The 27,857-nt window shown below is 39.0% G+C and overlaps 1 protein-coding gene and 1 non-coding gene across 6 annotated transcripts in view; both read left to right on the forward strand.

The window, feature by feature from the left end:
- Klp54D (Kinesin-like protein at 54D) overlaps nucleotides 1-27,857 on the forward strand; it is a 112,148-nt gene that overhangs the window by 79,543 nt on the left and 4,748 nt on the right. For 3 of the 5 annotated variants that reach the window (XM_087346700.1, XM_087346701.1, XM_087346699.1), the window contains exons 3-17: nucleotides 14,266-14,358; nucleotides 14,889-14,967; nucleotides 15,406-15,615; nucleotides 15,891-16,031; nucleotides 17,794-17,935; nucleotides 18,394-18,488; nucleotides 19,561-19,705; nucleotides 22,735-22,853; nucleotides 22,965-23,069; nucleotides 24,287-24,437; nucleotides 25,774-25,996; nucleotides 26,239-26,416; nucleotides 26,752-26,846; nucleotides 27,321-27,464; nucleotides 27,613-27,746. In XM_087346700.1, coding sequence (XP_087202826.1) covers nucleotides 14,266-14,358; nucleotides 14,889-14,967; nucleotides 15,406-15,615; nucleotides 15,891-16,031; nucleotides 17,794-17,935; nucleotides 18,394-18,488; nucleotides 19,561-19,705; nucleotides 22,735-22,853; nucleotides 22,965-23,069; nucleotides 24,287-24,437; nucleotides 25,774-25,996; nucleotides 26,239-26,416; nucleotides 26,752-26,846; nucleotides 27,321-27,464; nucleotides 27,613-27,746 — 2,054 coding nt within the window. The remainder of the gene's footprint in view (nucleotides 1-14,265; nucleotides 14,359-14,888; nucleotides 14,968-15,405; nucleotides 15,616-15,890; nucleotides 16,032-17,793; nucleotides 17,936-18,393; nucleotides 18,489-19,560; nucleotides 19,706-22,734; nucleotides 22,854-22,964; nucleotides 23,070-24,286; nucleotides 24,438-25,773; nucleotides 25,997-26,238; nucleotides 26,417-26,751; nucleotides 26,847-27,320; nucleotides 27,465-27,612; nucleotides 27,747-27,857) is intronic. The other 2 variants (XM_087346702.1, XM_087346703.1) reach the window with 2 other exon arrangements.
- On the forward strand, nucleotides 13,511-13,583 carry TRNAR-CCU (transfer RNA arginine (anticodon CCU)). Its single transcript has one exon. It is a non-coding gene; the product is annotated as a tRNA-Arg (tRNA).

The raw sequence follows: 27,857 nt of genomic DNA on the forward strand, positions 1-27,857 counted from the left end.
CTTATCATCAGAATGAAGAGAAAGTTGTATTTTAAATGAAATAAAGAACAAATAATGCCATAGCATGGAAGCGGTAAGAGATATAATTGTTGATTATACCAATGCCACGCTTGAACATTCAAACACGACAGCCAAAGCCATTGATTGACGTGAACGTACTGGAATCGCAGGAACGCAGAGGACGATAACTTATCTATTCTCGAGGGTTCTGACGATGGTGTAATACAATCTCGATCGTTGTGTTTTCGGACGTTGTCCATCGTCTGGTGTTAGGACTGTATCTGTCCTCGTCTTCGGGTGTGGTGAAGGGGACGTTCTCTGTGGGGGTCCGACAGAATGAGATAATCCAATGACTGGAATTAGCCGACAAAGGTGAAGGATTCTTTGTCAGATATTTCAATGTTCTACTCTTCTAGGACGTGGCTAGAATTATTAGGCGGCTCGAGATTCGAACCGGGAACTTCCCCGAGTGCGAAGCGGGAGATTCACCACGTTTTGGTGTTCAGCAACAAACTTAACTCTCCTTTGTTTTCCCCCCACGACAAAGAACATTTTCATTCGAGAGTCCACTCGACACGAAATGTATCATCGATTCAGTCTCTTGTTCCACTGAGGCTCACATCGCAAAAACTGATCTTTATTCGTGAGGGATTAAGATTGATCATGGGCATTTCAACGAATGTAGCAGTATTTATGAGAAATTAACGAGTACAAATCTCATTGTTCAATATCTGTAAAACATTAAGGATTATCAGTCTCATCACATCTCAGACCCTGCTATATTTTATAGTAGTTCGTGTTAACTTTGTCTTCAGGGTCTGTATAAATGTTATTTTTAATGTTCGCCTTTATAGTACGCTACCCCGCATTACACATATGCCGAAGAAGTTGCCGCAGATGCACGGCGATACGCACTGTTTGTACGTAATAAGAATTACACTGCAAAATCAATGTGTAACTTCGGCTTTATGGTATAGGAGGCGTCGGATGATGAGAATTAGCCATCGTTTCTTAAGACATTGTATTTGCCACATTCGGGTTGAATGTGTAGAGGCTGGTCGTTTTTCGAGGCCTCATATAGGGCAGGAAGCCGGTAGCAATTTTGATTCGGTGCTGCTGATTGGTGGAGCTGAGATGGCAACTGCTTGTTTACTGAAACGAGGGATAATTTTCAACATTCGCCGCGTCCTATATCCTAAAGCCAAAGTTACAAACTGAACTCCTGCCGCGATGACCTAAGGACAAGAATTTTATAAAATTTGTACGACGAGTGGACGGATTGATTTCTTGCTGTATCGGTTACGTAGCGTTCAATAAGTTGGTGTGACAAGCTGTTATGGACGACGTGTATGATTTCGGGACGGATCACTTTTGGTTTATTTGAAGAACTATGTTAAATACATGAAGACGTATGACAAATATTTACCAAAGGACGTGTCTATAAGTTATATAAGTCTCTTACTTTACTGATGCTTAATTCTAGATTTTGTGTTAAATATCTGATTATCCACGGTTGTGATTCCGTACTCATACATCTTTGATGTTTGTTAAGTGCGTAAGTAAATAGAAATTACAATGAATCCATCCAAACTTTCCTTTAGGTTCTGTTCGTTCATTAATTTTACCATAACATGTTTCTATCCAAATACGATTATGTTCAAGTGGATATTACTTATTTTACGATATTATTGGCTGTTAAGAACGGTGTGGATATTAAAATAGATTGCTGATGGTTGAAATGTTTAAATTAACATAGAATAAATTATTAAGATTAAACTATTGAATGTGGTAATATTGACAAGCGTCCTCATTTAAATTTCAGTGTATATAATATATTATTAGTAACCTTATAATACTTACATATAACAGGATATTGTAAATAATTAAGAATTAATTTATTTAATCTGTTTTCGTGGAAAATACAAAGACATGTCGCACCCATATCGGGTACTAAGTTGACGTTACACGGTAGATATAGTTAATAGCAGGTTTTGCATGAGAAATGTCTTTGTACTAATATTTAATTCACCTCACAGTACACGTCAGTGTAAACACATAAATTGTTTGTTGCCCAGAAAACTCTAGTTTAATGCACAATAAACAAAGACATATATCATTGTTCATTGTCTTGAAGCACGATGTTCAGTTACGTTCAGACTTATTAGCTATATTCTTCTATAGCTAATATATTTCAGTAACGATAAGCATTTATAAAATTAGATTTAAATAAATAAACAAGGCATTACGTCAGATATCTTGATACCTAGTCGGTCGCATTGTAGGGGTTATTTTAGTATCGGCTTGAATGATAGAATAACCTCATTCGGTTTATTCGTAATTCATAATTACCTCCTTCTCGACGCTAAGTAGCTTATGCAGTTAATAAAGCTTTGTTAAATGATTTGAGAGAAAACAAAATGTTTACCCATCAACGCACCGAGACTATGGAGGAATGTAATCCAATGTAGCAATCGACGTAGTCCGAAATTTTGCATTTACTCGTCTTGTTTGTCAGTTTCTAGGACCAAGACCCATTCCGAGGCCTAGTGTATTATTTTTTCCATCTGTTTCCTGTTCGTCGCATGTCTAGTTTTTCTGTCAGATTACAAAATTAGCCGCCCTTCAGTTCACAAGAACTTGTTACATGATTAGAACGTTATACACAGTTATTGAACATCTTAACCGGACACGGAAATGTAAAGCAGAACGTTTAACTTGCTATTGATTTCGAGATGCCCAGTTCTGGGTACTGTGGGCCTGTGTGAATATTTATTAACGAAGAAGAGGTCGCAGAAGGAGTCACCGGAGGTCTCTTCTCCGCTTTCGGGACTATTGATTGTCTTAAGTAGCAGGCTTTCCTTTAGCGCGAATTAATGATTCAGTAGCCCCCAACTCAATAGAAAAAGTAGTACTTCTACACAATTCAGTGCTTTGTAGGATTTCCACGGATTCCATTGTAAACTGAAATGTACTATTTATTTCTAAGCCAGGAGCCGTAGTATAACCTAATCTGAAAATAGTGCTTCGTGCCTAAGCAAAGGAGTTAAAACTGAATTAAATTAGAAGCAAGAAACGTTTGCAATATGTTGTTGCTTTGTGCTATTTGACACATTTCTTGAAGAAATTCATGTAACTTCCGGCTCAGAGTACTGTTATTATTCAATTTGTTTTTTTTCGGTTTTCATTTACTTCTGAGCTGTTGGTCTTTTGGCTGTTGATGCATGGAACTAAAATGTTATTCATAAGATAGTATAATTGCGTCATATTGTGAATCAAATATTAAATTAATTATTTGGTTTTTGTCCGTCTAATCACAATTATATTTAAAATTTACAAATAAGATAATTAAAATATCATTTTATGTTCCTCATCGAATAATCGATGTTCCAGATGTAAATCGATTATTCGATGAGGAACATAAAATGATATTTTAATTATCTTATTTGTAAAGTTTAAATATAATTGTGATTAGACGGACAAAAACCGAATAATTAACTAAAATAAATATATTATTTTTATCGTAAATATTATTATAACTATTACTTTTCTCGGTTACTAGAGTGATCAGACTTTAATAAAATAAAGAATTTGATTGGTTGTCCCTTTATGATTAATTTTACTACTAGCCTTCCATCTGTGTCTTTCTCTCCCAAGCAGTCTCTTTCCCCAGGTTTTCCAACATTTTCTTTCATCACCATTCCGGCACCAAAGAACGCGTGTGGAAAATACCTACACTTTTTTATTATTCCTGCTGGTAAGACTCTGTCTTTCTGGAACTTAGTCCGCGATGGAGTGGAACCATTCGTATTTCTGGTGGAAATTCCTTGTGCCCGTATGTCAGATATGACTTAGCTACACAATGCCGATGCGCTGTATCCTATATTTGGTTATGTTTACCTTCAATAAATACTGTAGCCAGGTAACAATATATTTTGATTCAATCAAAATACGCCACTATGTTTTTTTGTTGTTGTTGTGATAAGTCGTGACACCTGGAATTGGGACTGAATGCAAATACATTTGTATCATCATGTTATTGTGAGAGTAGTCAGGTTTCTGTAATGTAAACATCTTCTGCAGATAGGCAATATTTTGAAACGCCTGTCATAGCACGACGTGAAACAGGGACAAATATATTACTTTGTTATAAAAGTTCAAGGAATTGAAAACATATAATAGCTTATCGATTTCCATTTGAATGTGTTGTTTTAAACCACAGACTTTGTTGCGTAAATATTTGTTTTAATCTTCAGAAAGTGATATAATGTGTCTAATTATGCTTGATACGAGCACAGATTAAAGCCTCAGTTTAGAGCAAAAATGCTGTGCAATTTTGCATCCTTCATTTGGCCTCGTTTTCACATTATATGCATACAGATCTACTCCTGACAAGTCTGATGAACTACAGGGATGTTGTAAATAAAAATAAATACCTACGAGGTCTACAGAATAGCGAAGAACACATCCAGAAAACATTTGTAGAAGAAGGCAATGGCAAACCACTTCAGGATCATCTGCCAAGAACGTATATGAACAGGTCCCAGTCCGAGAAAAGGATGGAAGGATCCTGTTCATATGGACCTGTCGTCAGACAGAACACTAAATAATAATAAGATGAGGTGGTCTAGCGGTTAGAACGCTGGCCTTGTAATCCTGGGGTCTCGGGTTCGATTCCCGGCGGTGCCCGAATTTATAACTTGTGTTGGGCAAGGCCGTGGTCTAGGCAACACGGAGTTTTCCTCCGTGGCATCCCAACAATTACTCCATTCACACACAGAAGAAGGCAATGGCAAACCACTTCTGGATCATCTGCCAAGAACGTATATGAACAGGTCCCAGTCCGAGAAAAGGATGGAAGGATCCTGTTCATATGGACCTGTCGTCAGACAGAACACTAAATAAAAAAAAGGACCACTGTCCAAATTACCATAATTGTTTACAGCCCTCCCTGTCTTTAGCTCAGACTAGATGATAATGAATTGGAAAGGATGTGGAAGGAATCGATCGAGAAATCATTTGAGGTTGTACACAGATATTTTCTTGGAGGAACTGAGGAAAACCACAACAATCCTCAGTCAGTACAGCCGGTCTTCATTCCAAGGTGGCCCCGGTCTAAAGCAAAGAACGTTGACCTACTAGATTCCTACGATATGCAAATTGAGCCGCTTGGTGAGACAGAACTTTCGTGAGCGAGTGAAATCATAGCACGCCTCTGCACATTCACGTATCTAATTCATGTAGCGAGGAACTTCATTTTTCGTGTCTTAAACTGGTATTACTTTATTGTACTGAGTAATGGTGTCACGTATTGATTTTTTTTCCTTGCTTTGTGAAGTGAAAGTCTCGCATCTTCTTAATTTTCCGATACTAAAGAATTATTAATGTATTTTGGTTCAGTCAATACAAAAGTCCTTCCATGACCTGTAAGAATACAGAATTTTGAGGCGGTACATTTATGTTTGTCCACTTTCATTCCGAAAGTATGAAAGGCTTTTGGTGCAGATCTAATCGTATTCATGAACGTTCGTCCGTATTTCCTCCTCATAATTTTTGAACCAATAAACGGATTTTAATGAAACTTGGTATGGACGGCATTCAATTGAAGACGACTCCATTTTCACACTTGTCAATTACATTTAATTAGCATTGATAAAGCGACAGTTTTGCGAACATGAAACTTAATGCTGTTTTCTGTAATGTTAGTTTGATGGAGGACATTCAGAAATAGGCAGTTCACAAGTGTCAGCCCCCGGTCGCTATCCTATGCCCGGAAAATATAAACCACATCCTCCAAGCACACTTCCCGGAGATCCATTTCAATATTATCCTCCCGTTTACGTCTAGGTCTTCGGAATGGTTTCTTCTCTTCAGGATTTCAAACGAAAATTTTATACTTATTTACTATCTCTCATTGCGTGCTACATACCCCGCCCATCTCACCCTGTTTTCTCGCTGAATTAGCACCATTAAATCAAGTAAGAAAGTAATTAATAAACTAGTAGACATTTATGAAAAATCAACCATCGCTATTTTATGAATCAGTTCCTGTATAAGTAGTTGTAGAATCAGATGGAATATTCCCTGAATGCGAAGCAGAGATAGCCTCTCCGCTGTACCACTGTGATAACTGGTTGGGTCGGTTGTCTTGTCCTAGATGTGCTGGTATGTTTCTGGTCACCTTCCTCTAGTGAATATCTAGTAAAACTTAGGATTATCGATCTAATACATAATTCAAGCTAATGCCAGATCTGTCGCCATGAAACTTCTAAAATACCGACCTGTCATTACTTTGTTAGGTTTCTAGGTCACTCCAACCCTTTAACTTCTCCATTATTACACACTATATTCTACGTCATAACGGAACAGGATTATTTTCGAAGTCTGAAGTCTTTAGACTATGGTATGAAGCAATGTGTATTTTTTTTACACATCTATAATTTAAGTGTTTTAAAAACTACAGTGTTTCAGAAGTTTGTTCTGCTTACATCTTCAGGTGACAGGAAGACAAAAGCCTAACCTGCTGGGCCCCCTGGTTGAGCTCGTCCCAAAAATGCTTAGGTTTGAGGTTTGGTTTCAAATTTCCAAATTATCAGTGGCGTAGCAGAATAATAACGGTACCAAGTGGACTTGCTGTACAAATGTAATGGTCACAACACACCGGTGTTCAGTTGCTAACAGCACAAAGCAATCACGCGAAATAGAAGCACTTCTCTTAGTAAGTGCTTCATATCACGCTCTGGCAATGTTGCAAGCTGAAACTCTTGCCTGACTGAATTACGCAGTCGAAAAACTGATATGAGGCAAATCGTAATGCATTCGGTGGAATCTCTGGCCCAGACTTGGTTCACGAATGTAAACACATACAGACTAGGCGACAATGAATTTCTGACTTCCTATTGGTCACTAGACTGTTTATAGCCTATAATCCCGTTTTAAGTGATGGTTGTATTGACGTTTCCCAGGCAAATGCCAGGAAAATGGTCACGATGTCCTCTTACCAAGTTCTTATACGAGGTGCGATCGGAAAGTTTCAAGACTGCGCGTATAAAAAAACCCGTACACTTATCTCAGATATTAAATTCATCCATCACCCTCGAAGTAGTTCCCCTGGGAGTGAACACAACGATCCCAGCGCCGCTGCCAAGCCTGGAAGCATCCCCGGAAATCTTTCTTTGTCAGCCTGTCAAGCACCATATGCGATTCTGCCTGAATCTCTTCTATCGTCTCAAATCTTCTTCCCTGTAGCTGAATTTTCATCTTTGGGAAGAGGAAGAAGTCACACGGAGCTTAGAACCTCTCGGCTTGCCTCTTCACTCGGCATCCGTTCTTGTCTTTCATTGGCCAGAATTACTTAATTACTGCTGATTCTCATTCTTCTTCATAATCCATGCCCCTGAATCATATAATAGGCCCAAAGACTCCACAGCATTACACATACGAGTACATACGTTTCATGGATACAGAAATTAGTCAGAATAACTCGTAAAAATGCACATACAAGCAGATACAACAAAACAGAGAATATATATTCAGATTGTTTAATTTTAACCGTCTAATCACAATAAAATATTTTATTAAATATTAAAATATTATTACTACAATTCACATTTAATATTTAAAATATTTAAAATATTTAAAATATATTAAAATGATGCTCTTTCTATCGAAATGTTCGATTTATAATATTTTAATATTTAATAAAATATTTTATTGTGATTAGACGGTTAAAATTAAACAATTATAATCATCACAATATGACGCAACATTATCATCTTATATATTCAGAATTATTGTAAAGATTTTACCTAAAATAAAGGTTACTAAAAACTTTAACAGAGATCATGAGTCATTTTTAAGTATCAGAAATTCTTCAGATCAATAAATGGAGTGCGTGAGTAACGCAGTGTTCTGCATGCAGTTTATAATTATCCGTTCAGTTTATTTCATTGCGAAGGAAATGATTGCTGGTTAATTAAAATGAATACGGTTTAGTTGTGCTTTGAGAGGTTCGTTTGTTTGTTCTGTGTAGGACCTTACGTGCTGTCTCTGTTAATACCCTATGAAGAATACGAAATTCATGAAAACGTTCCTCGTGTTCAGTTTTACATAAGAGGATCGCAAACTGTTAAAAGATGTACCACTTAGTCAATGGACAGGCATCTTTGACCATAGGTTTTAACGTATTAAAATATTTATATTCTTGTATCATATAAACAAGAGCTATAGATCTTTATCATGACGTTGTTTACAATCATATCCAATTATATAATTCGATAATGTGTGCTCGTTAAAATTTTATGAGTTCGGTTTTTCGTTTTACAAAGAGCAGTCGACTTTATCGGTCAAGTTTGTCAGTCTGGGCTTACATCATATGAATTAGAAATAAGACTTAGACTGAAGACCTGCGCGCTTTATCAATAAAAAGGAATATAAAAACTATAGATACTGTGAGGATAATTAACTGTTTTCAATATTACGCAATTTAGAAAATAACGAATCCGTCTTTCACCCCGCACGTGGCTTGTCTCAGAATAAAATTAGTTTAATGGGTGATTCGTATTGTTATACGGATCTGAATTTTGTATTCTACCTAAATGATAGAGACGCTGGTTAGCTCAAATTAAGTTAAGGTTTTTTTAATTGCAAGCCTACCACAACCTTATCAAGTTTAAAACTTGTATTATTTACCTAGAGACTTCAGCAATTTTCCTGAAAGGAACTTATTCGGGGTACCCTGTTCGAGTCTCGTCTGGTTTGCTGGTCCCTCCAAATGAATACTGGGATTATTATTATTATTATTTAGTGTTCTGTCTGACGACAGGTCCATATGAACAGGATCCTTCCATCCTTTTCTCGGACTGGGACCTGTTCATATACGTTCTTGGCAGATGATCCAGAAGTGGTTTGCCATTGCCTTCTTCTGTGTGTGAATGGAGTAATTGTTGGGATGCCACGGAGGAAAACTCCGTGTTGCCTAGACCACGGCCTTGCCCAACACAAGTTATAAATTCGGGCACCGCCGGGAATCGAACCCGAGACCCCAGGATTACAAGGCCAGCGTCCTAACCGCTAGACCACCGTGGCTATTAATACTGGGATATAATAAACTAAGAGGGCAGAAACGTCTCCTTCCGTTCCATACTTATCATTCAGTTCATCTACTTGCCTCATTCGACGCTTTGCTGTTGAAACAGCGTCTTAAAATAAGCGCGGAGAATAAGTAATTGGGCTACAATTGATTCTCCGTGCTGTGGTAACACTGTTGGCGTTAAGGGATATTGGACATTTTTCACGCAGTCAGCTAGATATAGACTTAACCTTTTAGACGATAATGGTGTTACCGCTAATTGGCTTCATTTACTATGACCTTGAAAACCATCAGGCGATGCTACTGACGTCCTGCAGCAGATGCCGACAGGGCTTAATTTCAATCAACTGCAGTAGTCTAATTACCACACTTCAAGTCGCTCTACCAACTTGTGAAAAGTTAAAACTACAAAACGTTAGAATAGTAATTCTTTCCATGATGTATGATAATCGCATGGCGGCTGCGGGGAAGGGGAATGTTTGACTCGATCAGGTTTCGAACCCATGACACCAGCTCCAGTATGCACCGCAGAACTGATGAGTCTCGTGGCGTATTTGTGTTGATTCGCATTTTTACAGACGAAATTAAGAACGCATGATTATATAGGTGGAAATAAATATAACACGAAATATATTATTAATAATTCTGTTTTGAAAACTGTTCTAGCTATCTGCAGAATTGAGAATTTGGAAAGAACGTACGCATGTGTGTGTGTTCCGGTACGGATTACATTTTTTCAGCCTTTTTTATAAAATTTGTGCATGCGCGAATGTAATTGAAAAGAAGAGAAGTGAAATGGTCTCTTAGACCTATGATGTCCATTGTAATTTTTATGAATATCTAGTAAATTTGGGGCAGCTTCAGTTTAACTCTTTATATTTCTCCTAATCAGGAAGGTATAATCTTTTCTATTATTTTAAATTACAATCGTTTTATGTCATACCCGTAAGATATTTGGGTTCATTACATTAATTTCGTATCTCTGAATTGTAAATGTTTTAAGTAAAGGTGCATTACAACGCACAAAAACTTTATTAAGAGGATCTCTGTCGTAAATATTACCAAGAGTGATCTTTAATTTCAAAATTAAACCTGTTTCTCTATATTATGTGTTATTTCTTCCTGTATTTTGGTTGATTTTGTTGCATATTACGCTTGTAAGATACAAGCAAGATACTGACATGCATGGAAAAATGTTAGACACAATCAATTCCCATCGATGTCAATAAACGGACAACGGGGAATTTTGTGATGGATGATCACAGTTCATTTCCAATTCCTTTATAACATCGTTGTATCGCCTCTTACATTTATAACGTCATTCTGGATTTGTTCCAGTGACGCCAGTAATGTACCATAGGTGTTTATATTTCTTACACTGTTTCATGCAATTCTAAATACAAATAACCTACAACTTTCCGCGAATTTGTTTAACAATTTACCCGGTAAGTTCTGTGAAGAACGTATGACTTCTACGTTTCCTGAAGTGCTTTAATCTACATGGTGAGGTTAATATGAAGTACTCTATAAGTTTTCCTCCGGGGGCTTCTTCCCCGGTTTCTCCGTGGCATCCCAACAATTACTCCATTCACACACAGAAGAAGGCAATGGCAAACCACTTCTGGATCATCTGCCAAGAACGTATATGAACAGGTCCCAGTCCGAGAAAAGGATGGAAGGATCCTGTTCATATGGACCTGTCGTCACACAGGACACTAAATAAATAAAATAAAAAATAATTTAATACTAATTTATCCATTTTCAGTTCCAACAAATAATACGCAGTACCGAGTACTCTGTAACTCACCTCGTAATGCTGTTTTTTGCCTGAAGGCGTTGTTATTTTTCACTGTTATCAAGTAGCTTTTCTGTTAGGTCAGACAAATAGCGATGTAAATGTCGTGTAACATGGGGCGTGTAAACAGTTTGCTGAATATACTATCATATTTAATGAGTCCTATTGATCTGAGAGATTAACATTAGTTAGAGATATATTCAAAATTTGCTTTAAAAAGTTTGATCATAATAAATGTAAAGTTATATAGACGAATCCATGTAAAAGAAGAATTAATGTGTAAAGATGAACACATTAGTAATCTCGTTACCAGATTGACAAGGGCGATTAACTTAGCGCTCCGGTCTGTGGAAAAATTACTTGATATGTGATGGAAGGGCTGATAGTCCGAGGGCGGGTCTAGAACTCCGTTTCTCCAATCAACAGCTAATCATTAATCAATATTTCTCATTTCACAAGAACAATAACTGTGGCAGCTGTATTCCTAAATTTCAATCCATTATTTAGCATAATTACTGGATGGATGTGAGCAGATACGTACTCGTTCCGACTATCTCACACCTTCAAAATATTCACTCTGGTCTAGCAGTTAGAACGCTGGCCTTGTAATCCTGGGGTCTCGGGTTCGATTCCCGGCGGTGCCCGAATTTATACCTTGTGTTGGGCAAGGCCGTGGTCTAGGCAACACGGAGTTTTCCTCTGTGGCATCCCAACAATTACTCCATTCACACACAGAAGAAGGCAGTGACAAACCACTTCTGGATCATCTGCCAAGAACGTATATGAACAGGTCCCAGTCCGAGAAAAGGATGGAAGGATCCTGTTCATATGGACCTGTCGTCACACAGAACACTAAATAAATAACAGGATAGAGTAAAGTATCATAAAAATCGGGTTCTGGTGATTACAGTCCTTGGTTCATATTCGGGAAGCCTCGGTTTAGAACTATACATAAATATGTTTAGATGGCTTGCATAAACAGGGCGTACCAGAAATTATATACACATTCAATGAATGAAATAGACATTTGTGTACGTACGTCAGTGAATTAGTTGCTGTTGTGTAAACGTCTTTTTGATACATCCTGTGTTTGTGACCAGAGAAGTTGTGGTGAAAATATTGTCTTAGCTCGGGGACAAACTGAAAAAACTTGGCAGCAGAACGTTAAAGTATACAAGGCTGTATATATTCTTTGTGGTTATGAGATAAATGATGAAATCAATTCGGTTTTAACGTTACCACTTATTGCAAGGCAGAAATTTATAAGTATCTTACTACCGATCATTCTGAGACGATCTGTGTTTGTATGCAGAGTGAAAATGTCCATATACGAGAGATACTTTTTCGAATCCGGATGAAAAAATCCTCTAGGGTGATAGAGATTTGGTTTTCCTGAGTCAAATAGTGGACGACATACTTATTAATTTTATTTCCTTCCCGAATCATGAAAATTTTAACATCTGAAGTTAAAATAGAATCGGTAAGAATGTTATTCCTCTGCATTGCGTTTTATGAAGAACAGTAAATCTGAAAATATTCATGTCGTAGAAAAAGGAAAATGTGTATTCACTGATTTACAGTGATTGACACTTAAGTTATGTTACAATTAAGTGCCAGCAAGTAGTCATTTGTTTGCTGGTGTCGGTAACCCCTACGAAACGTGGCGGGCAACATTGAGGGCCTGACCCATTATTTTCAGGAGGTGTCTGACCCGATAACTCTATTCTTTCAACCTCCCCTTGGGTCAGAGTGTGAAAGTCCTCAAACGGAGAAGTCGCTTGTGGGTACGAACGTATAAAGCGTGGCCTCGTATCAACAAAGGTCTTTTGTCCCTCCCTTGTCAATGTCCCTTCTGCAGAATTCACTTCAATATTGCCAACATATCAAAGAAATTTCTCAAATAATGCCCTAGAACATATGAATTAAACAAAAGGTAAATATCAGTTGGTGTTTATTGTTGTCTTATGAAGCATGCAGAGACGATGATGGATGATGATATTAAATATTTATTAAAAAATGTTACCAGATTGAAAAAGTGCAGTCAGTGTCCTAATGAGGTATATTTTGTGTAAATATACCGGCACGATGTATTTCTCCATCGAAAGATTTAATCCGTTATTCAGAGACTTTTAGCAGTCTTAACAAATATTGCGTTTAAAGCAAATTTCACTTACATGTACATACATTATGGTTAAAATTACCTAAAATACATAGATCAGAGCAGGTCTATTAATATATTTCAAAATGAGGGAAAGGAAATAGAAATATATAATATCCCTGAAATGTTCTGATTTTTGCTAGGAAAGGCTTGACATCAAGTTTTGTAATAAAAAATTATATACATTGCGGTATGAACATTCTAATTATACAGTTTAAATGAATATAAAATTCAAAATATACATGAAATGATGTGTTTCTGTTGTAGACATTACTTTATATTGGCACTGCTGCTCAAGCCGCATGGTAAAATGGAATAAAGCTAGTAATGTCTCCAACATTAGCTCAAAACTATTATTGCAATAAATTTAGTGCAGATAGATTCGTTTCCAACAAAGGTTAGAGGTTGTCTATGCTGTGAGTCAGCTGAAGTCAGCAGACATCGAGGTTGCGGATCGAATTACTTCGAAGCCCCTGTGGCCTAATGGATACGGCATCGGTCTCCTAAACCGGGGATTGTGGGTTCGAGTCCCACCAGGGGTATTTAAATTTTTATTATATTTATTATTAAGTATCCTCAATGTTAGTCCAATTTGTGACTGTTTCGTATTTTGAAATGTCATGATGTTTATTCAAAAAAATAATTTCGAATGCTTTGTAAATAATACAGTCGTTCTGTTTTTAGTAAAATACAGAGTTACTGAAAAATACCACTACGTTAAAAGTTTTATTTACATTTATGTTATTTGTACTGTTGTATGTTTATGTCGGTCATGTTGCAGGTGATTGTGGATTATTATTTCCAGCCCTCCAGAAAGTAAAGTAAAGTTTGTCCCACTATACGCCATGTAGGCGCTTGGGGTGAGTGGAGGTATAGCTCCTCTCTTCCTTGACCTCGGCACTAGATGGGGGGGTGAGTGGTCAGCATCACGCCCCGGCCGGCTTTACCCCCGGGAAAGGACCCCGGTACCCATTGTAGAGGAGGCAGCATATTCATATAATACAAAATGTGTGGAGTCCAAGTTTAATACAAAGTATCATTACTTTCCGTCTCCCCTGTAAAGTGTTACGCGTAAGAATTCCTAACGTTCTCCATCGGAACACATACCTTAGTCTTTAAATCCACCATTCACAATTATCCTACCATTAGACGCTCAATAACCCAATAAGTTGTCATAGGTTCGTTAAATAAACTAAGGGTGATTTGATGCTGTGTTTGTTTCAGGAACGAAGTCGCGGAGCGTCTGGATGCAGGCAGCCAACCGCCAGTAAGAAACCACGTGCTCTCACCCGAAGACAATATAAACGTGGTTGTTAGGTAAGGCCCGTCCTTGTTCGTTAGTTAGTCTTGTCTTTTTGCAGACTGTTGAGCAGGCCTGTCGAATTCATAGTCCCGATGGGATATTTCAGGTCCTCACGGCGACGATCATGAAGATGACTGTCTTCTGGGATGTTGAGCCGCGTAATTTTGTAGAGGCTTACCGACGTTTCAGAGGTGGTTTCTGCCTCCATTATCAGGGCTGTCACCCTCTAGTAAAGCTACGCAGTATCAAAATTTATTAAAAATCCTCTCTTTGGAGCTTCATTGCATTCGCACTTAAATGGCCTGGAATATATTTCAGAAATAAAATAGATATGTTCTGCAATTGAAATTATTGCCCAGTGGGGGAAAGTTATTGAAAATGTCAAAATTTTTCCGTTCGTGTGTTGTAGCTATCCGAGGGCCGCTTGAAGTGATATTTCAAAAGTCTGTGTCGGATGGTTACGTGACATCGCTTCGACGGTCGGTCAGCTTTTGTTGGTTGTTACAGGGCAACGTCACTCACTAATCCTGTTCTTTTGTTTCAGAGTTCGGCCACTGAACACTAAGGAGACAAAAATTGGCGACGAATCCGTCATCCAGTATCCAGGAAATGGACAAATATTAGTAAGACGATTTTTAACTGTTATTGTATTGAAACAGTTTCTGTCGGAAGGTGGCTATCTTCTGGGTTGTAGCTGGGTCCCTGTTGCTCCATCATAAGGATTATCTCCCTGATTATGGAGGCAGGAAGGACCTCTGAAACATCGGTAAACTTCTACCAAACTACGCGGCGCAACGACCGAGGAGACAGCCATCTTCAGACTCACCGCCCTGAAAACCTCGTGTCAGTATTATCCAAAGACCGCCATTGGACTCTATCCTGAAAACATTTTAATTCAGTCCACATCTTCACATCCTATGCATCTAAGACCATTTTAATATTATTTTCCAATTTACTTCTAAGTATCTCAAATGCTCTCATTCTCTCCATAATGCGGAAACTAGTGAGGGTAGTATAACTGGAAGGCTGTATTTATAATTGTCCTGACATCGCCCTTGCAGCTTGGTCCTGTAGGAGCAGGTCATCCCAAGCCCAGAGTGTTTTCCTACAATGTGGTGTTCGAACCCGGAGCCTCGCAAGAAGACGTACTTCATTTTTCTGGAATCAAACGGCTTATCGAGATGGCCGTGGAAGGTTTTAGCACCACAGCTTTCTGCTACGGCCAGACCGGGAGCGGAAAGACACACACTCTCACTGGACCCCCTGGACTGGTAAGCAACGATCAGCCCGTCCATTGAGTAAGACGATCTTATCTAGGGACATCGAATTACACGTCAAATCAATTTCAATAACATTTTAATTGGCCTATACTAAGTATAAACTTTACAAAATTATTAATGATATATGAATATTTACTGTTTCATTATGTGGTTTTGATGTTATAATTTAGAAAATTTATTTAATAGCGACAGGATGTTATTTTGCAGAAACATTTTAACGTCTACCTTCGATAGCGTACATCTGAATTTATGATTGTGTTCTGCAGTTCGAGAAGAATCCAGACCCGTACTCGGACGACCACGGCCTCGTTTTCCGCTCCTTCATGTACCTGTTTGAACTACTGAAACAACGGAGTGACTTTCACTTCATACTGAAGGCTTCCTTCCTAGAAATATATAATGAGAAGGTAACGTTCACCTTTTAATGACACGGTGTTTATAAGAATCATCGTTAAAATTTTCCACTTCGTTTGAAAGTCATTAAGGCGAGAGATTAAAGACGCAGATATGTCTATTTTTATGAATAATGACACTAATGTTAGCAATGCCTCAGCCAATGGCTGCTGTCTAAAACAGTTTTCCCCTAAAGATCAAATCTTTACAGAGCAGTTAGCTAAGTGGGACAACACCTACGGCCGGAAAAGTAAGCCTCTGTCATTTGATGACTTCAGGAACTTCCTACAGTTTCCAGAACTTTGTCATCTTCAGGGTGCGAAAGAGGAGGTCGTGTTTACTGAGAGCGTGCGATTGGATTGTGACCTTTCACGTGGACATCGTTGTTACAGCATAATAAATATTTAACGTCGTCACATTCGTGTGTCTAACGTGACGATTGCATGACCGAAAGGCAGGCCGTCAATACCTGAGCAGCAGCCATTACCAGGACGCATTGGTTGGCGAAATGTTTCTCAACTTGCGTACCGCGACGCTCGTTTGTCCCAACAATTTCCTGTTCAAGTTCGTTGTTACAAATTTGGAATTCGTTCAGATGTCGCTGGATGTCATATCGAATGTCAATGCTGATGTTCATTTAACTACGCCATCAGTAGTTTAGATTACAAGACGGTGCATAGTGTATTGGAAAGAATGTGGGAAAAGCTGTCGTAGCCTTATTTAATGTAATGTCCGGTACTCGTGTGTCTGGATGGACTGAGTAAAATCACGGATCGAAATCTGAATACGGGAACTTTCGAATATGAAACAGAAATGCTAACCAATCGAAGGCGACATTTTCTCACTTATGCCGGGGAAAATGAGTTTATCTTAAACTCGTTTTTAAGTTTTTCTGCCGAATTTTAATGTAGATTTATATTTGTTAAACATTGCTCGTTTTATGAATACCCAATTTTAAACGTAATTATTTTGTCAGAGTTGATTCGTTTACGAGAAGATTGTTTTCTGCACGTTGATGATGATTAGTTTTTAATTGTCCTGTTCCAAATAAATGGGTAAGAGATTAGCTACGTGGCCAACCCATCGTAATTTCCTAGATTGCACGTATACATCGTTATTCAATTGTTTACTCACTTCATCCTTTTCAGGTTCAAGTATTTTCTTGGGTACTTCGTCCTTAATCTCTTGTAACTTAGGTTCTGCCCCCCCAAAATTGAACATGGATAGTTTTGTCACGTAGTTTTAACAACAATAATTAATTTAGTTTTGTGAATCAGTTTGAGAACCAGTGACGTAAGCAGTTCTGGACGTTCGGAACATTCGCGTGCTTTGGTTGTGAAGTTGAAAGGACGTCACAGAGCGCTGAAGGATCTTGACATTCCAGTTTGTGGGAATAATTAAGGGACTCAGATTGACAGGACTGATTGAATTCAACATTGAAATGTCGCAATAAATATGCAGTTCCAGAAAAGCGAACGAACTTTAATAATTATTTATGTTAGTATTTTCGAATGGATGATTAATTTGAGGTTAGTGTTATTTCTGGTATTAAAATGTAAAATAGAACAAAGCAGGAGTAGAAGAAGATTTACATTTAAAATTATTTATTTCATCTATACGTAATATCAGTATTCCTACGATGATTCTAAGAGGAATTAGATTGGCTAGACGTTTAGAACGTACCGTATGTGAAGAATAAGTCAAAAGGCTCAGGAAATAGAATTGTGAGTGGATCGTGACAATAAAGTGACAGAGGGACACGAAATGTCTTTTCAGGTGATCGACCTTCTGAATATCGGCACAGCAAGGAAACCGCTGGCTGTCCGATGGTCAAAGAAGTCGAGAGGCTTCTTCGTAGAGAACCTGTTCACTGTGGACTGCGAGGAGCTGGACGACCTTCTGGCTGTCCTCGAAGAGGGTTAGTTATTCCTCTTAATTTTAAATCTACCCCGACTCGGTCTCCAGAGTCTCGTTTGTGCTAACGAGGTATAATCTGTGAAAGTGAGATTAACGTAGTATTAGCAAAGATAGTATCCTGGATATATATGGCATTATTATTATTTAAAAAAATTTATTTATGTATATTTTTCTCGTCGTCTTTTCTTCTGTCTCTTTCAAGGTCTATGTTACTTTTTTTGTCTTCTCACTTCTGTGTAATCTCTTTCTATTTGTGCCACTTAGAACCACTGATTTATTTCGTGGCAGATGTAAACACTGAAATCTCTACTGTCGACGTGTTCATTGCCTGAAAAGGCAACCATATTTACTGGTGTATCAAATGCGTCGTGATTTCACTTACATCACGGATCCTTGACGTAAAAGGTATTTGGCGGGAGCGGAATGTAAACTTATACTCCTCTGTGTGGGCGTTTGTAGGAATGAGAAACAGATCCGTGGGACGACACAACATGAACGACTACTCCAGTCGGAGTCACACAATTCTCACCGTACACATCACATCTGAACAGCAGGTAAGCAGTTGCGACGGCCCTGCCATTGACACTAGACAGCCTTGCCCCTGACATCAAACGCATTCCGTCTTTCGCAAATGAAATAGGCCTACACAGAACGCGCTTTTGCTATCCGAGTTTGTTTTTATTATATCCCAGTATTAATAGCCACGGTGGTCTAGCGGTTAGAACGCTGGCCTTGTAATCCTGGGGTCTCGGGTTCGATTCCCGGCGGTGCCCGAATTTATAACTTGTGTTGGGCAAGGCCGTGGTCTAGGCAACACGGAGTTTTCCTCCGGGGGCTTCCCCGGTTTCTCCGTGGCATCCCATTCACACACAGAAGAAGGCAATGGCAAACCACTTCTGGATCATCTGCCAAGAACGTATATGAACAGGTCCCAGTCCGAGAAAAGGATGGAAGGATCCTGTTCATATGGACCTGTCGTCAGACAGAACACTACAAATAAAATAAAATAAATTACAGTGTTATGAGGAGAATCAGTATCCTATCCGCGGTTACGGTGAGAAGCTGCCGCGCAGGTCCACTCAGTTGCGAGCGCAGTTTTAGTGATATGTTCCACCATTTTTACTCCGGGTACTACAGATTAAGGCCTCAGTAGATCGACGAGAATTTGCTGTTTCCCGTTTTACGCGTTTTAGATATACGCGGCAGTTCGTGATAAACAGACCCTCGCGTATAAAGAGTCACCTATATCTCGCGGTGCTAAAGTTTGCAGGTCGAGGCCGGTTTTAATTCAGAGTAAAGATACACAAAAGGAGGAGATTGACCTATGTTATCTTCATCTTGAAAATATCCGATACTACGCTTTGACCCTTTGAACAATAGTTAACTGCGTTTTGAATTTGTGTTTCGTGTGATTCTCACTGTAAACAGCGATTATTTTCTTGGTCAACGTTAACAAATTGATCTTTGTTATGGTAAAGAGTTGTGTTTTCTTCGCGGTACGGACTAAATTCTTAAATGTTGCTGTGTGTGAACGACTGTCTGTTGCTTGTGGTCTTCAGTGAGCATGCGTGAAACATTGCCACTGCAACTCTGTAAGCCCTGGTACTCGTTGCTTGTTGCTGACAGATGGGAGAGGACGGAGTGTTCATTTCCAAGCAAGGGAAGATCAACTTCGTCGACCTGGCGGGCAGCGAGATGACCAAGAAGACACAAAGCGAAGGGAAGACTCTGGAGGAGGCCAACAACATCAACAAGTCCTTGATGGTGCTTGGTACGTGCCTCGAGCTGTCTGCTGGCGTACGGTGGAAACGCGTAGGCGAAACAGTAGAATTTTAAATGAGACGTATAATAAACTCGGTTTATTTATATGGAACGCGTTCTAAACCTGCGTTAGGCCTGTTGGAAAAGTCTGCAGTCTCGTAAATGTCGGTCGAAAGCCAACGTGCGTCTGATGATAGCAAAATATTTAGCATTAAAACATAAATGTAAAGCAAGAATACGATTTAATATTTCTTGATATCTATTTATTTCAACCACTGCGTCTTAAAAATACTGCCACTATAATGACAACCACTCACCTGAAGACTGGAGTAGAACAATGCCCCGAAACGTCGTGCGTGTCAGATGTACCTGTCACAATGGTCAGTATCCTGACTGGAGTTTGTAATTTGTTAATCTAATTAAATATTATAGTATAAATTAATAATTAGGTCTACATATTTATTGATTTTTAGTTCATATTTACAGTAGTGGAGAATCCGACGACATTAAAATCATCAGACAGCCCCAGAAATGTATTGATCCTGTGATAGAATCATTATTAGTTGGCTGAGGAATAGAAGAGGTTTTGTAATTTACGAAACGCCAAGTAATGCTGCTTTATCTTGTCACATAACTTCTACTTCGTAATAATTCATTACGCTCTGGTATTGAAATCGTGAATGAACGTCACATAACGTGAAGGACTCAACTTCGTCGTCTTCATTAGCTACCTTTTCATTATTCGTCCAGGCAGAATTATCAAGTCTGACAGTTAAATAACTTGATAAACTCTGTAATAGAGAAAAGAGAATCTGTTTAGATTTTAGTGAGTGTTGTCACTGTCACAGTGCTCGCCCGATGGCTTCATGCATATTCCAGCGTGTAGATGACGCCCGGAAACATTATCGATAGCCTTCTCAATAGTCATATCGCAGCTCTGGTGTCGTGGGTGATTCAAAATGAGACGCGTTGAAAGAGAGACTTATTTCGTTTTAGCTCTTAAGCATAGTCTGTCTCATCATTCGATTTGTCATCTTTCCTGTCAGTCCTGAACACGGAGAGAAATCGATGTTAACCCACATCGGACAGAAGATTCCATTAATGCATTCACTGTTCAGAAATTTACTTTATTTTACCAAAGGCACGAATTATCCAGATACAAAATATCGTGCCAAGAACGAAGTTTAGGTTTTTCAAATGAGTCATGAAATGATTAAGAAAGATTCTTAAGTATGATGTTCACTTAACAAGCACGCTGGACGTGAGGAATTACAAAAGACGCTAACAGAATTGTTTTTAAAATTACTTATTAGGAAAGAAAATTATATTTTGTAATTTCGAAGATGCCTTATTCTACTATAAAAATTCGTGATTTGTCGTCTATCAAAAAATGACGTCATCAAACAAATGACTTGACAAATGACTTGAGTAAGACACTAAACTAACCCCCCCGAAGGGGGGTTGGTCAAGTTTTTTAACCCCCCATTCGGGGGGGGGGGGGGAGTTGGTTTGGTTGGTCAAGTTTTTTAACCCCCCATTCGGGGGGGTTGGTTTAATTTCCTACTCAAGATTTTAAAACGCAACCAACTTCCCCGTTTTAAAAACTTTACTAACCCCCCGAGGAGCCCTGCTCTAGTTTTTTAAAACAGACGGAGAACATTCTTCTTGTGTTTATTGAAGTCGACCGTCTCCTGGGATGTTGCGTCGTCTGGTCTTGTAGAAATTGGCCGAAGACGGTCACCTTCATGCTCGCTGCCGTGAGAACCTGAAATCTCAGCTATTTATTGAGATAAATTCAAGAATGATTTTAAAAAAAGTAAAGTGGTCGTTAAAATTCTTCGAACTAAATTAAATTTGATATGGCTCTACGACTCTTCATAAAATTGTAGGATTTGATGTTTTTCACGGCTGTGAATCTGAAGATGGCTGTCTTCTGGTTGTCGTCTGGTAGACGTTTACCGACGTTTCAGACGTCCTTGATGCTTCCATCATCAGGGCGATCGGTCTGTAAACTTAAATTTGTTCAAATTTGATTTATCCTTTCACGAGTTGTTTCACGGATACGGACAGACGGTCAGAGAGATTTTAATACGCGATCCGCGGTGTTCTGGACGCGCTTAAGGGCATAAAATTTCATGTGACGTTTAGATTATTATCGATAGTAATTTTAAGAGTCGAGTTAAAAGTGAATAAATAAAAACAAAACATACTTAATGAAGAACAGGAATTGAAAATATAAGAAGGGCGAAGGATAAACGAGGGAAGAAATAGAGTAAGGAGAAGGTATAGACAGACTTAATAAAAGAAAAGGAAGGAGATAAGTAAGGAAGAGCATTAGGGACAGAAGGACATGACGAATTTATTGAAAACTTACAGTTTAAAGGCAGTAACATTTTATGAATGGCATTCAGCCAAGTTGACCCGACTTCTCTACTGGAGCCATTTCCATCAACGTATCGCATGTCAAAGCGCGGTCACTTGCAATTTTAATGAAAAACTTAACCACGATACTGGACCCACAGTTTCTTACAACTCCCCTTCCTATTCCGACATCTGACCGAACTGGCAGTGACAAACCGAGACACTTTATCAATATTTCAAAATCCCTTTGTCGAAAGCAAAAGTCAGGGCCAAGGTGTTAAAAGAATTCGTGTATATTTAATAATTCTTGTCCTATTCACTTTTAAGAGAATTTCGAAGTCGCGTTAACCGAGCTTCAAAACAAAACGTTCGTTTGCTTATGATATCGAAAGATTTCTTTAAACTAAGATCTCTAGCTACAGTAATCATGAAATTCATGCATTCTGTCCCAGTAAACATCCATCTCGCGGTGTTTATCCTCTGCGCAAGGTAGAGATGGTGTTAGGTTACGTAATTTTCGCTATTAGGTCTGTATGTAAGAAATTAGTGTCTTTGAATAATTTAATCGGAAGAATGCGAGATATTTGGATTTAATAAAGGCGAGCGTATTCCTGCGGGTTAAATTGTGAACTTATATTAACGACGCCGGAATGAAAATTTGTTTTCGCGGTGTTCTAGGGTACTGCATTGCTTCGCTCAGCGACTCCCGGAAGAAAGGAGGACACATCCCGTACCGGGATAGCAAGCTGACGAAACTCCTGGCAGACAGCCTGGCTGGCAACGGCGTGACCCTCATGGTCAGTGTTCAGAACTTGACTCTGCTACATATCTCGAACAGTTAACAAGTTTCTATTAAATAAATTAAGAATCAATCAATCGATCCATCGATCGATCAATTGTGTTTACAGATCGCGTGCATTTCCCCAGCACGGTCGAATGTTAGCGAGACGATAAATACACTGCGATACGCGGCCAGGGCGAAGAAGATAAGGACGAAGCCAATCGTCGTGATGGTGAGTTACTTTCGTCGTCTGATGAAGTTTGTGAGTTTATAAATGTCTTTAAGGGTTTCCCGCCAACACGTGCCTTTGTGTTCTCGAATCGTCTTCTCTGTCGATCTTTGTTTCTTAGGTCCAGATATTTTCTGAAACTCTTTGCGTTCAAATACTTCGTAACTATACTGGTCCTTTCTCAGAGATAAAATTTCGGAACCACAAAATAAAATATAGGAACGCTGTATTTCATGTATTTTGCAATTAATGGTTACTCGTGCAAGTCTTACATTGTTTATACCCGTCACTTGCGATATTTCGAATTTCATTGGGTTTGATGCTAATTTACTGCAGATGCAAATTAATTTGTACTAAGCTTTGCTAATTATTGTTCTTAACTTAACTGGTATGTTACGTTCCATAGATGCCTTGTAGAAGAATATATAAAACAAAGTTTATTGCTTGAATAAAGTCTATACACGCTCGTTTCGTGTTCTCCTAAATGATGGATTGGAGTATTTTTAAGATAATAAAATAAAATTTCAGTTTGCTGACGCCAGGATAATATCAAAATAAAGTAAGTTAGTGTTTTCGAATAAAGACACAAAAAGTCCACTTCTGTTGATTATGCGGTTCTCAGAAATAACATAAAATTGAGTTTTTAGAATAACAACGGCTTTAAGAAAAAGTGTGTTAAAATTGTTTTAATTATGAATTAATAATATTTAGTAATTAATAATTAACAAAACATGAGCCGGGATAGCTCAGTCAGTACAGTGACTAGCTACGGGCTGGACGACCGGGGTTCAATCCCCGACGGGGGCAGAGGATTTTTCCTCTAGCCTCTGCGTCCAGACCGGCTCTGGGGCCCACCCAGCCTCCTCTACAATGGGTACCGGGGTCCTTTCCCGGGGGTAAAGCCGGCCGGGGCGTAATGCTGACCACTCACCCCCCATCTAGTGCCGAGGTCAAGGAAGAGAGGAGCTATACCTCCTCTCCCCCCAAACGCCTACATGGCGCATAGCGGGACAAACTTTACTTTTAATTAACAAAACAAAATATGTTATGCCTCCTCGTTCTAAAATGTAAACACAAACATTTGATGTTTTGTAACTCGGAGAGTTAATCTGAGACGTGACGGAGTTCATCGAAGCGAATGTCAGTTAGTGTCGATGTAACTGGTTAGCCGTCCAAAGAAAGTGATGGTTCTAGTGCGGTTCGACTCTCTCCACTGCTAGGATCCGCGGGAAGCTCTCATCCTGAGTTTGAAGCGAGAAGTGAACGCGCTACAGAACGAGAACGACCACCTGCGGGCAGCCATCAACTTCGCACAGGAGAAGCCACCAGGAACTGCCAGCTCGGACCCGGAAGCCAGCAACTTCATGCAGGGTAAGTAAGAGGAGTCACAGTATGGACCTCCCTGGTGTTCTGGTGCTCTAGTGTTGAAGAGATTTCGGGGCAGATTCCAACTGCCATCACTTGGCCGAAAACAATAATAAATCTGTCAATATATTGACATTCAATCACTATTTACTACAATCAGGCGACTTTTACGCGTTTCCTTCTTAGGTGTTTCACCTTGCTCAAACGTTGCGTTTGTTTCTTCAGTCACTCCGACTAATTTCTGAAGCGTGGTTCCACTCTTTCCCTCGCGTAAGTCAGTTTTCCTGCGCTGCTAATTAATGGATAGTAATAGCATATATCATGTTGGCAGAATACTTTTTAAAAATTGTAACTCAGTTTTAATGCCTTTCCAGATATGTGAGTTTCCTTTCTGTGTTATTACTACGTTATTTCATGATCTCAAGCTCCTACGGCGACTAAGTATAACGAATTCTTCTCGGGCTACCGATAGTGTAAAGTGATTTAATGGAGAAAACGTCAAAGTTTCGAGAACCATCTTCGTCCTCGTTCTCAGGGTAGACCGAGAAGTAATTATTGTAAGTTACTTCAATTTCAGGTAACCAGAAAAGTTAAAAATAATTTATTATACAATGTGAAACATTTGTTTAGAAACGTAAGTTACAGTTTAACGTCGTGTCTGTGGTAAAATATATTAGATATATTCGTTTTCGCGTTACACGACGTTTTTCAGGAATGCAGTTCAGTGTAAATCGGGGCTATACTTGTATGTTCGCCGTGACACTGCGGCAACTTCTCCGACGCGTGTGTTATGCGTGAAGCCTGCTTAAGCTTACCAGGGTTTTATCGGGGAAGAATGTAATCGGAGAAACCGACTGCGTACTTAATGTAGTGAAAAAAAGAGTTTGGCTGAATTTTATCCGGTGGTATTGGTTTGTATCACTACGCATAATTGGCTACAGTTTTCGTATTCTGAGTAGTGACTAAGATTTAAAAGGAAACTGTGAATGTCTGTTAAATTTTAAACTCGAGTAATCACTATTGGCTAGTGTCCGTAATTCACAATTAGAATTGGTTTTTGTTAAGGTTTAAACTCCGATATTGGCCCTTAAGCGAGTTTCTGTCGTACGTTGATGTCTGTCCGTCTGCCGTATGCTGGTTTCTTATCAACTCTGATTTAGTCAATCAGCCTTAAGCAGGTTTTTATCGAACCTTGACATTTCGTAATCTGCCTCAGACGAATTTATATTTAACGTCACACATACTTACATTTTTATTAGTATCGTCAGAAAAGAACTATTCATGGCGTAGATTTAAAAGGAGGTGGCAAGACTTGAGCTTGGTGTTTGAACTTGTGGAACAGGTCGCCTCGTCCTGAAGACGCCTCCCACTGTCCAGCTGGAAAAGTTGGCTGAGATGGAAGGCCAGGAGCTGGCGGAGTTGGTGAGGCACTACGTGACGGAGAACGAAGCACTCCGGAGGGAGAACGCAGAGCTGTTCACGACGAGGGAAATCGTCTTCCGGGACCAGGAGCTTGTTTGTCGAGAGAACGAGCGCCTGCTCAAGAAACTGGAAGACGTAAACTCGTAAGTTCTGGTACAGTTCAGCCTTTGGTACCACTGAACACTTCTCCACAAAGCGTCACGCTAAGATAAAGTTTACATTAGGTCGTCTGTTACTGTGAAATACGTATGTATGCATAAACAATGCTTTCTAATTCTTTATAATTTTTGTTGTTTTGATATTTGCATTGCAGTTCATAAAATATTTTATTGTGAGTTATATGTGGTCTGCCCCTTCTGATTTACTCTACTGGTATATCTTGCAGTGTGTGTTGTCGTTCACCCATCATACCAGCTAGACCAACCTATTCTGCTGAAATGATGAACATGTCAGCGAACGGAGAGCTAGAGTCCACAAATATCTGGGTGAACCCTCTAAATGGAAGCCTTACTAGCACTCTAGGTGGATCGACCAATAGCATACTGCCTGGACCACGTTTCAAAGTGAGTAGAAGAATGCATGTAGAAACTCAGCAGAGTTACGTATATCGATCGCTGTCAAGAGACATGTTATTCGCATCCGTCATTACTCCTTCGGAGCACCGAAAGCTGATCTGTGCTGTTCTTATAGAAACAAATTTCCAGTAATCACCTATGGCAAAATAGGAGCAATTCCTTTAAGTTTCTTGTCTGCTTTATGCCTAGGGAGAAAGTTTCCGATAACCACTGATGATGGAACTGGGTGGGCCTCAGATCTAATGTGTGTGTGTGAATGCCCCTGCCAGGAATTGAATGCCTGCCCATTATGCTCCTCACATGTGCATGTTATGCTGTTGCAGCAAGATATAATGGAAGGAAGGAAATCGGCAAAGCCGCCTCATCGACTTCCAGATTCCATACAGAAGGAGCTAGATAAAAGAAGCATTGGAAACAGGTGCGGAGTATAACCAAGTCTGTCCAACAACTAGTAGAAAAATGTTTATTTTCAAAGTCAATTTGACAGGTCTTACAGATGTGTAGTGATTTGTTTGCTTAGTCCTATAGGCTGTAGTTGACCGTCTATTGCAGCGATAATCAAACGCAGTCATCTGATATTTTCATGCATAATGCCTCTTCAACCAATCCTTAGTTTTACCAATGACCATAAATTTCACATGCATTTCTATGCTATTCATGCATGATACATGTCCATATTTAATCTTTTAATTAATCAATTTTTCTTGTAGTGTTTCTATTCTCAAATGTTGTCTAAAGTTCAGATTTCATGTTTATCCTTTCTTGTTAATTTCTTAATACTGTGTATAAACTTTGTCTCCACTGCTTCAAATCTGATTTTAATGTGCGACGTATATCCACATGGACGAAGGAATTACAGCGTTGCTCATATATGACCTTCTTCCCGATATAGCATGATGAACATTGCCGAGTCTTACCGTGAAAAGAGCCACAGACGACACAATTCATGGGACAATGGCAAGGTAACACGTGGGTCTACAGGATCTGCAGACAGCAACTCTTCTGTTCACAGGAACAAACTCAAGGAACTTTCTGAGTAAGCTCATACATTGAATGGTCTGTCCTGTGTTGTATTTGGCTAAAAGAACATTTGGATGTTTCATGTTCTCTGGTTTTTTATCTAATTCTTTATCCCCTGCTTTGTATAGTATTATTTTATCTATTTTCTTTACATTCTTGTGCAGCATTCAAAATGAAGATGGCAACTCACATATACTTCAAAAGATGTCAGCTACTCCTGTTGGAAGTGTAACAACAGAATCTCCATTATCTGAAGTTGGTTCACAGAGAAGGCCAGCTTCATTTTCTCAGATCACAGGTGTTGACACTTATGGCATCATTACATCCTCAGTGTTACCTGACAGGAAGATGTTTTTTGGACAAGCAGTTCATAACAATGAGTCGTCAGTTGTCAATAACAGTCCGTATC

This window comes from Zootermopsis nevadensis, unplaced genomic scaffold (genome assembly GCF_977971745.1).
Source record: "Zootermopsis nevadensis isolate Lab colony 2312 unplaced genomic scaffold, Znev_1.0 Znev_ptg000010l, whole genome shotgun sequence".
Taxonomy (NCBI): domain Eukaryota; kingdom Metazoa; phylum Arthropoda; class Insecta; order Blattodea; family Termopsidae; genus Zootermopsis; species Zootermopsis nevadensis.